Source organism: Patiria miniata, unplaced genomic scaffold (genome assembly GCF_015706575.1).
Source record: "Patiria miniata isolate m_02_andy unplaced genomic scaffold, ASM1570657v1 HiC_scaffold_30, whole genome shotgun sequence".
In the NCBI taxonomy this organism is placed as follows: domain Eukaryota; kingdom Metazoa; phylum Echinodermata; class Asteroidea; order Valvatida; family Asterinidae; genus Patiria; species Patiria miniata.
The window spans coordinates 3,955,201-3,970,385 of NW_024037070.1; the positions used below are offsets into that span (position 1 = coordinate 3,955,201).

General features: G+C 37.8%; 1 protein-coding gene across 3 annotated transcripts; it reads left to right on the plus strand.

Moving 5' to 3' along the window:
* Nucleotides 1-1,395: 1,395 nt before the first annotated feature.
* Nucleotides 1,396-6,515, plus strand: LOC119739192 (F-box/LRR-repeat protein 8-like). Of its 3 annotated transcripts, none has more exons than XM_038214029.1 (3): nucleotides 1,396-1,539; nucleotides 4,039-5,297; nucleotides 6,271-6,515. In XM_038214029.1, exon 2 carries the CDS (start codon nucleotides 4,094-4,096, stop codon nucleotides 5,267-5,269), a length of 1,176 nt encoding a protein of 391 aa, XP_038069957.1. In that variant the 5' UTR covers nucleotides 1,396-1,539; nucleotides 4,039-4,093; the 3' UTR covers nucleotides 5,270-5,297; nucleotides 6,271-6,515. The 3 variants fall into 3 exon arrangements, with proteins under 3 accessions (XP_038069957.1, XP_038069955.1, XP_038069956.1); XM_038214027.1 differs by having other exon boundaries at nucleotides 4,039-5,236; XM_038214028.1 differs by lacking the exon at nucleotides 1,396-1,539 and adding an exon at nucleotides 1,558-1,717 and having other exon boundaries at nucleotides 4,039-5,236.
* The last annotated feature ends 8,670 nt before the right edge of the window (nucleotides 6,516-15,185 follow it).

The window sequence follows — 15,185 nt, forward strand, 5'->3', positions numbered from 1 at the left end:
GCGAGTATCAACGAAAACTACTCGTGAAAGCCTGCAAAAGTCCTACTTTTATCCTCCATCATACTACCTTGTCCTTTTTTATATTTTGATCATACTGTTCTACTTCTTCATCTGGGTCTGCTTGAAAGACTGTGACTTATTCTTCATTGAAATAAAGTTTAAAAGTTTTTTAAAAAGTTTGGTTTTAGGTTACAATACCTGTGACCTGAGAACCTAACTGTGAACATTTTTTTTTATGAAGTATCATTATAATTTACCTTATACTTCTTCAGTGGTAATTTTGTATAATGTTTGGGTTCTTTTTTGTACATTTACATTCTTTATGATAGTTTCATCGTCATTCTGTATATTATTTTTCATAAGTGACTATAAACGAGTAATATTTGGGCAATTGTTTGTTGCTCTTTTCTTGTGTAAATGCTTGTACATTATATAAATTATTGAGAAGGCTACTGGTTGTGGGAGTTGGTGGTTTTTTTTTTAATACTTCCTCTGCAAATTGTGAAACAAAAAGGAATATATTTCTGTTTTCTCTTTACTCATGTGTAAATATGTTATTGTGTTTCCCTGGATGTTTAGACATTCCCCAAGCAAAAAATACTCCATATCACTCAAACAGAACTATTAATATTTTGCAAGCTGAGTATTGGAAAAAAATTGATGCAACAATGGCCACATTTCATGAAGGTGCTTACAAGAACAAAAAATGCTTAGCGGATTACAGTGTTTCAGCACAAATCGGTTGGGAACCAGTGACAGGTGATTAATATCGCATGATATTTTAGCTGGTAACTTTTTATACTAAGCAGATATGTTTTAGGCTTAGCAATTCTCTGTGCAACAGCTAAAAAAAATCTTGCCCTGGTCGGTTCGCTGACCACAGCTTTATTTTCTTGCTGTAAAAATTAATTAACTCATGAAACAACTGCATAAGCAAAACTCATCCAGATCTCTTTGATGGTTTGTATTAAAACTACCTAGCTGTCAAAATATTGAACTTTTTTTAATACAGAAAACCACGCATATATCAGTGTTGTACAGGTGACTAATTTTGTAATCTAATTTTCATACAATGAATAAATCATTCAACTTAGAAAGCAAGTGCAAAAAAAAAAAATCTAGTGAGTTTTTTAAGCAATTTGTAAGAAAATTCCAAATACTTTTTTTAAAAAGCCTTTCAAAAAACAAAATTAAGAAAATTAAATTCAATTAACTCAATTTCAAATGCAAAAACATGACACTTTTCAACCTCTCAAAAACCCCACAGCGATCGTCCCATTAAATCATTAATTTAAAATACCAACTACATGTTCGAAAATAAACGTCTAGTTATTTTTATTATTTGGAACGTGTAGATGGTATTTCTAGGGGGCGCCCCGCAGTACAGCAGTACGGAAGTCAAGTCCTTAAATGATCAACATTACGTCGCACGGGCGGACCGACAAAGATGATGTGGAAATTACTGTTTTAAGCAAAGAAATGACGATTCCCAGGCATTTTTCGGAGTAAAACCACGGGGCCAAGAACGAGTGGTTCATGGTAAGTTTGACTGTGAATGTAAAATATCTTGATCATCTTGAATTGTTGTTGGTCGACAGCGAACCGTGACCATCCGTCGCCGGCCGGTGCAATGCGGCACTGCACGGCTGAATCGGAGCCAAAAATGACGGGGATGGAATTTCTGTTCGGTCGGTCGTGACAGTCGTAACCAAATAAGGTATTCTGCAAGCTTTATTGTTTTCACAATGAACGTGTTCTCTCACAGTGCAGTCTAGGCGGTGAGATTTTACTTCTGAGTTGTGTTTTCAAATTAAATGTATGTTTTGTCAACTGTTGAGCATGTAGGCCATGGGAGAGCTAGCTGAGCATAAAACTTGTTAAAGGGAATAAATACAACATTTGCAAACATCGAAAAATAAAACTACCAAGTTTTTACGAAATACTTTACTAGGATGTTGGTAAATGACAGTCTAAAGCATCCTGTAAAATTATGGCACCTGGTGTGAAGTCATTTTCAAGAAAATGGTATTTTTGTATACATTTCCAACAGTGGTCGGCCGACCACCGTTGGAAAAACCTAACTATTTTTCAACTTCTGCTCCAACTTAACACTTTTTTCAGTCCAAATTTTGTTTGCTATTGGTTACATGTTCATGAACGGGTGCAGGCCATCTAGAGTTGGTTCCCTTGCCTTACAATTTTCCAACATCTATAAATTGATCCATTTTATCTTTGGTGCCATAGTGGAGTCAAGGAACCAGACTACTTGAACATTTTTGTTTTTCTTGGTTTTTCCAGCATTTTCCAACACAAAACTTCAAACATGTCAGTGTAACAATATTTGATCTATTATACTAACCCCTCAAATGGTTCATTTCTGAAAATTACAGCAAAAGCCAATGATGTACATTCCCTTTAAATTATGTATACCGGCCTTACATAAAGTTACAACTGTTCTAGTCCGAGTAACTAGGACTCTACGGATTTTAACATTTTTTAACATTTGGACACGGTCGGGCAATCGCCTGACCATGTCCAATTGTTAAAAAAGCGACCCGTCCTAGTTACTTGGACTAGTTCACAATTTAGACTCGGAACCATGTTTGACCATTTTATCAACGATGCCAAACCATGATTTTTAAATCAACAGAATGTAAACTGCTTTGTGTTATTATTTGTATTAAATGGCAACAATTCAGGTTTCATATTTTCACTAACTTTCCAGGCACCCAACTTTCTAACCTGTAGGCTGTAGAAATCGCAAAGAGTATTGCATCCTGATGCCACTTTTTTCTCCATATATCATCTCAATGAAGGTCAGTCATTGCAAAAATGATGATAAGACATGAATCTGGGACTGAGAAACATTTCCAATTTTGTTAAGAAATACTTAGAAAATTTTCTTGACTCTCCATAGACTTTGTACACAACCGCTGAAGTGGCATCAGGTTGCAACATTCTTTCCTAGAAATCTTTTGGATACCATTTTTATGCTCGTTAATCTGCCTCTGTAATGTACATACATATTATACAAATATTGAGTGGCTCAGCATGGAATGGGAGGAATATTATCGCTCGGTAAAATCTGGACTTTGAACTGGAAAAGTCCAGATTTTACCGAGCGATAATATTCCTCTCATTTCACAATTTAATTAAAGCCACTCAATATTTGTTTTATATAACTGACATATCCTTGTCATTTGATATATTTGAACTCTTTTTTAATACAAAATTGGTGAAAAATGTATTTCTCTCTTCCAAACCACCCCTTCACGAAAATGTTTGAACCCGACGCTGTAGCGCTGGCTCTTTGGAACAATATGCACTACGCGCAACGCTGAACGCGCACGTACACCAGCATGCATTTGCACACAAATACCGCGTCATGGAACAAGACTGATCCTAACTGTTCAATAGTATTTCCCATTCCCCATGGGTAGATAGTACTTTTTGAGCCCCGGCGTGAATGGCAGTAATAACGAATGACGTGATGTGAGTTCCACCAATCAAATGACAAGGATCTGTATGTCAGTTATATAATCACTATTGATGGTTGACCTATACTTCAATTTGTTTACAGTAAAGAACATACATGTACCTTCAATTTTAATAAGTTTGAAAAGATATTTGACAATGTATAATATATTATATTTAATCTTTTATCCAATGACATATCCTACAAAATCTTTACTGTTCAAGAAGACAATGACACATTCTTTGTACTTTAACTCATCAAGGACATCAATTCCCCAGGGAAATAAATGGCTTAGTCATTATTTCCTGATTTTAGTAATGTTTTGTCATAGGGTCAGTGTAGCTATATCACAGCTTCATCACCGCCCGATCCAAAGTAAGAAAAGAAAAGTGTACAACATTTTAGAAAGTTCTGACCGAAGTGACAGTGCTCTGCCTTCCTCAATCCTACAAAGTCTTCTAAAACCTGGCGGATTGTTTTAAGGTTCTTGGAGTTTCGAGTAAATGACTCCCCTTTAACCGAATGGAAGTCACTTATGAGTTCCAATGCTTGTTTTGTTCCAGATACTCAAGTACAAAATTACCAGCAGCCAAGGACAGCCTCCAACAACTAAATGCAATGGATTCAGAGAAGCGATGGAGTGATCTTCCCGATCACATTGTCATCAACATCCTGAGTTACTTGCCGTTGACCGATCGGTGCTCTGCTTCCCTCACATGCAAAAACTGGTACGAGTGCTTCGACGATCCCACACTATGGCGCAGGTTCACTTTCCACTTCAAGAACGATCAGGACACGGGCCAGCTTCAGTGCCTGGCAAGGCACGGTCGCCAGCTGCGGGTAGTGAAGATCTACCTGAACCAGCAGGAACTGGTGAACAGACAGAACGCCTGCGAGGTGCTGACGGGACTTGCCCGCTGCAGTGATCGTCGGTTGGAAGAGCTCAGCGTCACCTTCACGACAGAGAACCCACTATTCTTCCAGGGGCTGGAGTTTCTGAGCAGTCTAGCGGAGCTCTTTGGTCCGCCGGACCCAGGGACAAAGATGGTGTCCACTCTAACCAAAGTGGACCTGAGCGGTCTGTCGGTCACATACCGGGACAATCTGCTGTACCTACTTGCCGACAACCATCCCAACCTCCAGGTGCTGAATCTCCAAAACACCTCCCTCATGTGCTTCATCAATCCAGAGTGCATGCACATTGTCGTGAAGAAGTGCCCTAAGATCAACTCTCTCAGCATGCACTACCGGTCGGCTTCGGAGGAGCTCTTTGCCGAGTTGAGCGACCAGACACGGACTCCTCTCAACTACCTGTCCCTGGCTTGCAACAGGGAGGAGAAGTACCACAAGGTGATTCCGGCTGATTCCTGGAAGAGCCTTGTCCGCAGACACAAGCATCTACGTGTCTGCATGAAATTTGACCACACCATTGAGCGGCACCGCATCCTGACAATCCTAGACCCTCAGATTCCACTGGTGGAGCTCCACATGAGGACAATGACGGAGCTTCACGATGAGGTCTCCATTGTGGCGCTCTACTACCACAAAACCTTGGAATACCTGGCCATCGTCACCAAAGGATCGGACGAACTGAAGCGTGTCTTACTGCACTTGGTGGAGCAGTCACCCAGACTTCACACACTGCACTGCTACTGCGCTCTGGACGAGGTGACCATTGACAGAATTCGAGCCCTACGCCCGCAACTCAAGAAGTACACGCTCAAGACGGCCGAGGAATTTGACTTGCTTGTCCCGACCCTGGTAGGCCACTCTGCTCGCAGTGCAGTCATGTGATCAGTCATGAGATCACGCTGTAAAACACGTATGTTCAGTTCATTTGAGAGTGATGTTTTTAGCCAAAAACTGAAGCTTTTACAGAAGAGAGTCTGTAGATATTTATGTTTCTGTGCAAGGAACTCGTGACAGAAATTGTGTTGGGATCGGCCGGGAGGTTAACCCAAACCCTATTGCCCAATAATTTTCAGATCCCTATTCATTAATGGTTGTAACTTGTATTCAAATAAACACGTACATGTACCTACATGTATCTGGATTGGGTTGGCTGCAAAAGCAAACCCTCAATCACTTGAAAGTTTTCGCAGTGACCTACTAATTACCATAGTTACAAACAAATTATGGTACCAAAATATATTAGACCAAAAAAAAAATCAGTCTCTGGTCAGCGTGCGCATCGATTTTGATCGTGCGTGTCAATGTTTTGGGGTTTTTTTCTTCAAAATTGTCCGCGGTAGCTCCAACAGTGCCCTTCATTGCTGCACCACCTCAAATATTCGTGGGCAGCTCGTACCCAGTGATAGATCCGGTACGAGGTTGATGTTGAATGAATGATAATAGCCCACGAGTACAAAGTTGCTGTCAGCTGATCAACAACAATGACGACTAGTCAACTACACACCTATCGACACGATGACATGCGATGTGAGCAATTGTGATTGTAAATTAAAGTGTGTCTAAATGCATGAAATATGCCACTTATTTCCGTATCCGTTGTTTGTGGAGTGAAAACTCTTAGACCGTTTGGTATTGTGTCATGTGACTGCTGTACAATCTAAGCATGAAAAAATAGCCACCCAAAAAAACGCATCACCGCATCAATTCTAGAACTTTGGTCTGACCAGAGACCGACTATGTTTCTTTTTGGCCTTATCAGTCAATTTTTTTAAACGTATTGTTCCACACTTAAATCTTCGATGAGTATTGATTTGTTTAATTCTCCCATCTGGATCTGTTCAAGATGGAATCTTATTGTGGTATCTGTGATCTTGCTTCTCCAGACAGATCTGAAGGAATGCGTGGAGAGTTTGTCCAGCAAGTGGTTGGCATCGGGAAGAGCAAGGTATAGGGCACCACCGCCGTGACACGTGTAATGAACAAGTACCAAGTTTCCAACCAAACCCTGGTGCATATACGGTGGAATCTCGATAAGTCCAACCTCAGGTGAATTGGCTCAAATTTTGAGTTAAGCAGAGTTTTGAGTTATCCAATGGATTTTCTATTCAACAACAATTGACAGGAATAAGTTTTTACTTTTGAGTTAGAAGGGTTTTTGAGTTAACAGGTTTTGACTTAGGCCAAAAAAAAGAATAGTTCTGCTTCCGGTTACCCGACCGACCCTATTTTTAGGCTGCGACCCTAAAAATGTTATCGGCAATTCCCAAAAAAAAAAAAAAAAAAAAAAAAATTGAATAAATACAAATAAAATCTGTCTTTTCTGTCTTCACAAAATACCTCTCAACAACCCTTTTGCATCCAAAAATGCTTGTACTTATTTGTTTTCTTACTTACATTCGCTTTTTTTTCAAAGAAACCTCCGTTATTACAAATTCGCTTCGCGATATAACTACTTCGCAATTCGATGTCACCCACGGTGACTATAATCACGTGGCGACGACTGGTTCCCGCCGCGCCGCGCAGGGGCCAATTTAGAAGACATAATGAAAATGCGGTAACCAGTCCATAGCTAGCTATGTGACCGATAACGCGCTACCAGTACAGTGCAGGCCACTGTCAACTGGTCGGATTCGACATCGTAAAAATGCCAAGAAAACACCGATGGAGAAAGAACATTTTTTGCAAGTTAATTTACAGAATTGATCTAGCTTGTCCGTGTATGTATTTTCTGTGTTCAGGAGTTCATTTTGAGATCGCACTACTCGTATTTGGAGTGATACATGCCGCGTGTTTCCCGATAATTGTTGACGGTAAAAACAGCTCTGACGGCCCATGGTGGGCCGCTCACCACACACGCACGCATTACACACCTCGGAGTTTTGGCCAGCTCCCCGCGTCTTGACTAGCGTTGTGCATATGGTGCGAACGGCCTGAATTTTCCATTATTTTTTGAAATTATCGAACGTAAATATATTGACAATAATTAAAGGTAGGTTTTACTCACTTTTTGTTGCCATTTCGTGTATAGCTTTCGTAGTACAATAGAAATAGTTCAGGCTAAAACTTCGCATATAATTGAATACCCCATTCAATCTGCATAAAAAAAATTGGCAAAAAAAAAAAAATTCCGACCGACCGACCCTATTTTTGAAAGGCATGTAATCGGAAGCAGAACTATTTTTTTTTTTTGGCCTTATCGAGATTTCACTGTAGTAGGCCCAAACACATTGGCTGTTGAGCGTTTTGCAAGAATTAGTTGGTTTGGTTGAACTATGCAATTAATAAGTTTAAAAAGCTAACATTCAGTTGTGTGAGGAAATAACACGAAATTTGCATATTTTTTATTTTTCTTGAAAGACCACAAGCCAAAGTGAAAATGGATTGTTCAAGAATTTAATAATTCTCCAAATTTAAAAGAAACTGCCAACTCACTTTATTTCAAAAATGAAATTAATTCATATGCGCTTTATTAATAGTTCATACATGTACTAAAAAAAAGGATTGCCACGGCGTGTACTTATTGTAATTTAAAGCTCATACTAATTTTGAAAAAAAACCTAAGACTAAATTAAACATGTGCCTATTGGTGACTTCTAGTTTTCTTCAGATAATGTACATCGATTGTTTTAATAGCAGAAAGGATTTTTTTAATGATCCAAAAGCTTAAATCCCATTTCATTCAATTTAAGCGAAGCAAACATCTTGCTGTACCAGCAGCTTACACCAAACATAGTTTGGCCTTTAATTTTGATCACGAAAGTAGTTTTTAAAAAATTATGTGAATTACATGTACATGTACCTTCTAAAAAGAAAGCTCTTAACAGTAATTTGCAATATTTTCATAATGTGTATTTATCTGTAACTACAGCAAGCATCATGAGTTTAACAAATTGAAAAGACTAGAAGGGTTATAGGAAAAGTATTTTTTATTCAGGTGTGTCTCCCTACAATGTTGGGAACAATTTAATATGACTTAGCAATATATAAACTTTAAAATATGCAACTACACCTGTGTATTTGATGAGTCAAAGGGTTCAATAAATAGCCCAGAAATAATTCTAAAATAGAATTAGATAGAGTACATCAAAGAATTTTAATAATACTGTTTGAATGCAGTTCATTTGAAATAATATAAATTAGAGGCAAATGCATAAATTCTATATTTTGTGAGTCACTTTTTAAGGTTTCATAAAACAATAAGGGCATGCATGTATGCATACAATTGTTGCAGTCAAAAAAATTGCTAAAGCATTATTAGAATCAATTTAATCCTGTTATACTGGTGTCATTTTATTTGTCAAGTTATTTACATGTACACAAAAATCATTCATTGCCTGAAACTGTGATTGATTGACATCAGAGAACGAGCATCTTATTAATATATTGATGAATTATAACTTATTCATTAAATGGAAAATATCACAAAAGTGAAATATTTATGTACAGATAAACGGGCAGTAAAATGAAACATGCAATGAAGATTGTATTTAATGGGAGCTAGCACATTATGACATATGTCACATCGAACGTTTAAGCAACAGTACACATGTAAATAGTACTTTCTAGCAACCCCCACATTCAGCTCATGTGCTCAGATGTGTAGTAATAATTATGTCTTCCAAAGATTTTCAGTGCGTGAAAGTTTCATATTTTTTTTATAATTTCATAGTTTGAAATGTGGCTTTAATTTGTAACTGCATGTGTATCAGTCACATCACATTATCTTCCATAAAGCCCGGTTCATACTCGGCGCGAAAGCGAACGCGAATTTGTGACGTCATGGCAAGTATTCGCGCTGCGAATTCGTAAAAGTTGAACACATTTCAACTCGGGCGAATTTCACAGCGAATGTTTCATGACGTCAAATTCGCTTCGCATTCGTTTTCGCATGAAGTATGAACCGGGCTTTAGTCATTTTTTTCTAGCTTGTAAATTTTCAGAATGTTCATCCCCATTTTACTCCCTTTCAGTGTTCAGACCAATCATGTGTTAAATTTAAATATAGGTCAGTTTTAAATATGCCCCCCCCCCCCCACCATGCCCACGCCCTCCCATTTTGCATCCTTTTGATTATTCTTTCACTGTATTACGCAGGGTAAATGTACGTATGTGTATACAATGTAGACCTTATGCGTAGCAGCCATCTTGGAGGGCTGTGCCTTGGATATGTATCAGTGAACATCTTGAGCATTCATTGTTACTGAATCAACAAAAGATGCTCTCTAAGATGGCCGCTACCCATGAGGCCTTTAGACTAATTTGGCGACAGCCATTTTCTGAGGTGTCACCAGGCTTTTTGCGAGTCGCGCTCGGCCTCGGCTCAGGTAGTACGAAAGCACTCCAGGCTCCTTTAATCAATATTCATAAATACCTAAGACAGTTTACGCATTCCTATTGGTAGAGAGCCCGTCACGTGGCCGGTCTTAAAAGGATGATAAAGACATGGCTAGCTGGTCTTAAACACTTTTCCAGTGTCGCATGAAATTTGGACTCCCATGAAATCCGGTGCCTTTTAACGTTTCATTGGTTGAACGTTCACATTCCTCACGTATGCATGCGCAATACTACCAGTGAATCAGTATTTCATGGTCCGAAATTCAGCCCAGCTGCGTTTTGCGTGACATCGCGCAGTACGCACACACAATGCGCACGCCAATGTCCTTATAAAGTTATAGGGTAACGAGTTGTGGAGGGGCATTCCATATTATAGTCAGAGGGGTGTTTCGTAAAACATGAGGTAAAAATGTTGAACAAAATGATTGGCAACGTCTAGTTTTTGGCTAGTTTTGATTTTTTGACCGAAAAGATTTGTTTTTTTGACCGAAAAGGTATTTAAGAATGGGAATAAATATGTGTTTGGTCGGTATTAAACACTCTGTTTAAGACCGGTTTGAGTCTGGATGGGTGATAATTACCCGAGGCGAAAATTATCACCCATCCAGACTCCCACCGGTCTTAAACAGAGTGTTTAATACGTACCTCCCCAACGCACATTTATTCCCTTAGTGTTACCATACTGTGCACGCACCTCATCTTTAAGAACGCGTGCGGCATGAGTGCGAAATGCGAATGCGGTGCAACCTCAAAAATGGCGTCTAATTTTGTTAGCCAAATTAGTCCATTGTAATTTAAGACAAGAAGTGGCGACTGCTCAAAAGTGCAACTGCAGCGTAGAGTAGTCTTGAGTAATCGTACATGTTGAGGGCATTTGTGTATGTGTGCAATTGATGCTCTCAGTGTTCAGGTTAACAATTACTTTTATTATTCATTCTTGATATTTTTTTTTTTGGCTATAATATATTCATCCCATTGTAATCATGGGGACATTTATCATTTTTTTCTAAATGATCAAAGTTTGATGAAAGGACGGAAAAGTGCGTGAAGTTAGACTTCACGATGAAAGTTGTCACGGTAATATGCCTGGCTTTTTAAAAACTGTTTCCAGGTTTGTGAACAGTCAATTAGGCCCAGTAAAAAAAATAAACTAGTTTCTCGTCTGACTTCTCGAAAAAATGTAGAAACTGGTTTATTTTTTTACTGGCCTTTATAAAGGTCAGTTACATTTACATGTATAGCAGCAACATTATGAAATTGTTTGAAGTGTGAATTTATTATGTTTATGTAGCCAAAATTATGATTTTACGATTTAACTGACCTTTATTCAAGTCATTTAGGTTTATTCATTTATGCTGTGTAAAAATTATTTTCTATTGAAATCAATAACAGTAAATTTATGTTTATTTTGTACTGTTGAGAGTAGACATTATTCCGATGTGATATATTTTGATTTATTTTAATGGGTTTCCAATTGTTTTGGGAGAAATGTATTAGCTTCTTTTGTGAACTAAACTAATAGTGCAATGTACATGTATATGTAGCTTTTAATTTATAGTTCTGTCCGACTAGTACCAACTATTCATAATTTTGTGGGTTTTTTTTTAGCAGAATGTAATAAATAGACATGCAAAGGCCTATGCAAATAAAGCATAAAGAAATTTACATCTTTTGGTTTTGGTTGTTTTGCCTTTGTTGTTTTTGGGGAGGGGCGTGGAGGCTCAAACTCCCTCCACAACTTCACATTTCACCAGCTCAAGAGATTATCTCTTTATTATTTCTTAAAAATTGCTGATCCCCATCCCCGACCCCACCCTAGTTTTGCCTAAAGATGCACCCACAACTCTTTTTACCCACAGCTAAACAATAAGATTGGGGGGGGACACCCCAGCTTTGTCTTGGGGAGATTTTAGAATAGACCCCTAACTTAGAGAAGTCTAGTACAACTCTGTAGCTTCAGGAATATCGAACCCTTTATTAGGCCAACATTTAAGAATACAAATGTATTTCCATTGGTTCACTTTGAAATGATAACCCATGGATAAATCAAAGATTTCGATTACGAAAATGTCTAAACTAAAAAAGTGTAACATCGCCCTCTGTTGTTCAAAACTTTTTGGCGTGTTCCATTATTTAATACATAGGTGTTTGCATAATGTTGATATGTTATTATATTTAATTGGCTTCACTTCGAACTTGATAAGCATTAATTAAACATTATTTATGAATATCATTGTTTAAAAAAATTGTAGTCGCCACACATCTTTAAAAGTGATGTTATTTAAAAATACGAAGTCATTAGATTCCGCTTATCAGATGTTTCCCCTTCACCAAAATGGTCCCATCGAGGGCGGCTTTATGGTGTCTAGCTCCCAAACCTCATTAGCAATAATCCTGAAAAAGAACTGAAAACGTGAGGCACCAGACTTAGCCGAAGTTGGATCAGTCGTCCACATGTTTTCTTGAGTGCGGTGGATCGAACGAGAAAGGTAAGTTAAATTTATACATGTTAATTGTTATGATGTTTAAATATTACGATCTGAGCCATTTTCGGGCCCTTTGGGTACGGCCGGGTTCTTAGATCATCAATACGTTGAAAAGCTGTGCTTCTTGTAATGTTCATGAACTTACATTTTAATTTGGTTGGCGTTGCGGACAGGCATGACGGCCGGTTCGTTGACGTCGGTTCATGCCCGCCTGCCTGCAAGCCCCTGCCGGCCAGCTGGCCTGGCTAGCCGGCTGTAGAGGCTAGGCCAGGGTGACCGTAAGGTCATGGCAAAATTCTGCTAAATGCACTTCAAAAATCAGTGTCAGTGTCAGATTTATCAAAAATCTGCCAAATTCCCCAGATTACTCGAAATAGACTATAGCAAATTTGACTATTTGACAGGTTTGACAGGAAATGTGTTGTAAACTAGTAAAAGCAGGCGTTAATTTTTGTAAAACTGTTCGTACCATTACCAAAAAAATGTATGTGGGCTTTTCTTAAGGAAAAAGTGACAATGTGCTTACGTTACCCTGATCCCTTGAAGTTATCTTTTTTGTCTCGTTATTTTGGAAAGAATGTAGTACTCTTGGCCAACATGGGTGGTTGTTTACGGTGATCGTTGTGTACAAAGTCAATGGGCAGCTTTTTTCTATTAAACAAATTTAGAAAGGTTTCTCAGACATAAATTCATCTTCCCTCCAATTTTACAACAATGACTGACCGTTGATCATTGAGGTTATATTTGGTAAAAAAAAGTATCATCACGTCAGGGTAGAGTAGTCTAACCATTACTTGTATTTGTTAGATTTTAATCAAAACTCTAGTGTAAAATTTTACTAAGGGCTTTAGTCTACTCCAACGTACAATGTATAACATCCAGAATGTGGTTACAACTCCTAAATTATTGGGTTTGTTAATTAACATTTTTTTAACAAATCTTCAGACAAATTGAAATTAAAGGAATTGTTAGATTTCATCTATATGTAAATTAGAATATGTAGAAAGAATGTTGCATCCTGACGCCCCTTTTTTCATAACTTAATTATTTCAGTGAAGGTCAGTCATTGCAAAAATGTTGAAAAGACACGAATCTGGGACTGAGAAACATTTCCAATTTTGATCATGCATTCGACTCTCGATAGACTTTGTACACAACCAAAGAATTGGCTTCTGGATACTACATTCTTTCCAAATGTCCTTGTGAGTTTTGGACCTTTAGAATATAAAAAGACACGAAAGAATGTAGTATCCAGACCCTATTTGTTTGGTTGTGTACAAAGTCTATGGAGAGTTGAATTCATTTTCAAAGTATTTCCTAACAAAATTGAACATGTTTCTCAGTCCCAGATTCATGTCTTTTGAACATTTTTGCAATGACTGACCTTCATTGAGATGATGAAAAAAAGTGGCATTAGGATGCAACATTCTTTCTAAATGTTATCCTAATTCAACTTTTCTAGCTGCATCTGGGCAAACCAGTGCATTGTTCTTCTACTCCCAGTTTGCACTTTTTGGAAGGAAGGAAGAAAACCACCTTTGTAACAGTGACTTTTGACTTAAAAATTATTTTCACCCAAATTCTTAAGTCAAACAATGATAAACCAACCATTATTGATATTTGATACACTATTAAGTACAACTATACTACATCAATTAAGGGACATTAATGAAGGTTTTGGGATGAACATTCAGTTATTGACTTATTAATAAGCAAAAAAAACAACAACAAAAAACAGTTTCTTGCCCCCGTCCACTTCCTTTTAAATTTTTTTTTTAATTTATACATTTGTTATACTTATTGCAAAGATATTGTCAATAAACATGTATTGTCTTTTTATTAGTTTACAACATAATTACATGTAGAAAGGGTTACGGCTCCTTTGGACACAATTTTGTATCAGCAAAGGAGTCAAGAAATTTGAAGAATTCATCCACCATCTTGGAAAATCTGCCATCTTGGGGGGGGGGGGGGGGCGGAGCGCCCACCTCCTTTATTTTTTCAAAAGTTCGGATGGGAAACTATTTTGTTTGTTAATGTGGCCGTTATGATTTCAAATGAAAAACGTACCTTTGCCCCAAAATTGCAGTCACCATATTCCTTGGCAAATTCACTAACTAGGATGATTTTTTTGTGTGGTAAAGTCACAGGCAGCCAGCAAATTAATTTATAGAGCACAGGTAATTTATAGAGTGTCAAAGGTACATTTTTAGCAGTAGACATGCGGCATGTCTACTGCTAAAACATGCCCACCAACACTGTTGGATATTAAGCAAGCAGCCACACATACAGTTTTAATATTCCGTCATAACCTGATCAACAAGTAGTACATGTACATTCAAAAAATTAAAGTATTTTTGACTCTGCTTTTTTTTTTGTACATGCACATAAGTCAATACCTGCTAACTTGAAACCCCTTCTAACTCAAGGCAAGAACTTAAAAATTGCCATCAATTGTTGCTAAAAAGAAAATCCATTTGCTTACTCAAAACTCTGCTTAGCTCAAAATTTGAGCCCATTCCCCTGAGGTTTGACTTATCGAGAGTTCACTGTACGTGTCATCGGAAGTGATGAGAAATCGCACTGTGCCCCGCTATGCTTTCATACATGTACAATGTAGGCCTATTCACTGTACATGTATTACACAACACAATGTAGGAATTGTTGTGCATCTTCCCTACATTGATGATAATGTAGCATTTTCACTACAGGAAATGACGCGTGTGAAGAGAGCCATACAAACTATGGAAAAAAAAGTCTATTCATAATTGATATCCATGTGAACAAAACAACACCTGATGTGGAATGACTCATGTACATGTACATGTAGGTTGATGCTCCCCTTAAAGGGAATGTACAACATTTGCTTTTGCTGAAATTTTCAGAAATAAATGGATTTGGAGGATTAGTACGGTATGTTATAGGAAATATTGTTAAACTGACTTGTTTCACGTTCTGGACTTGTAGATGCTGGAAAA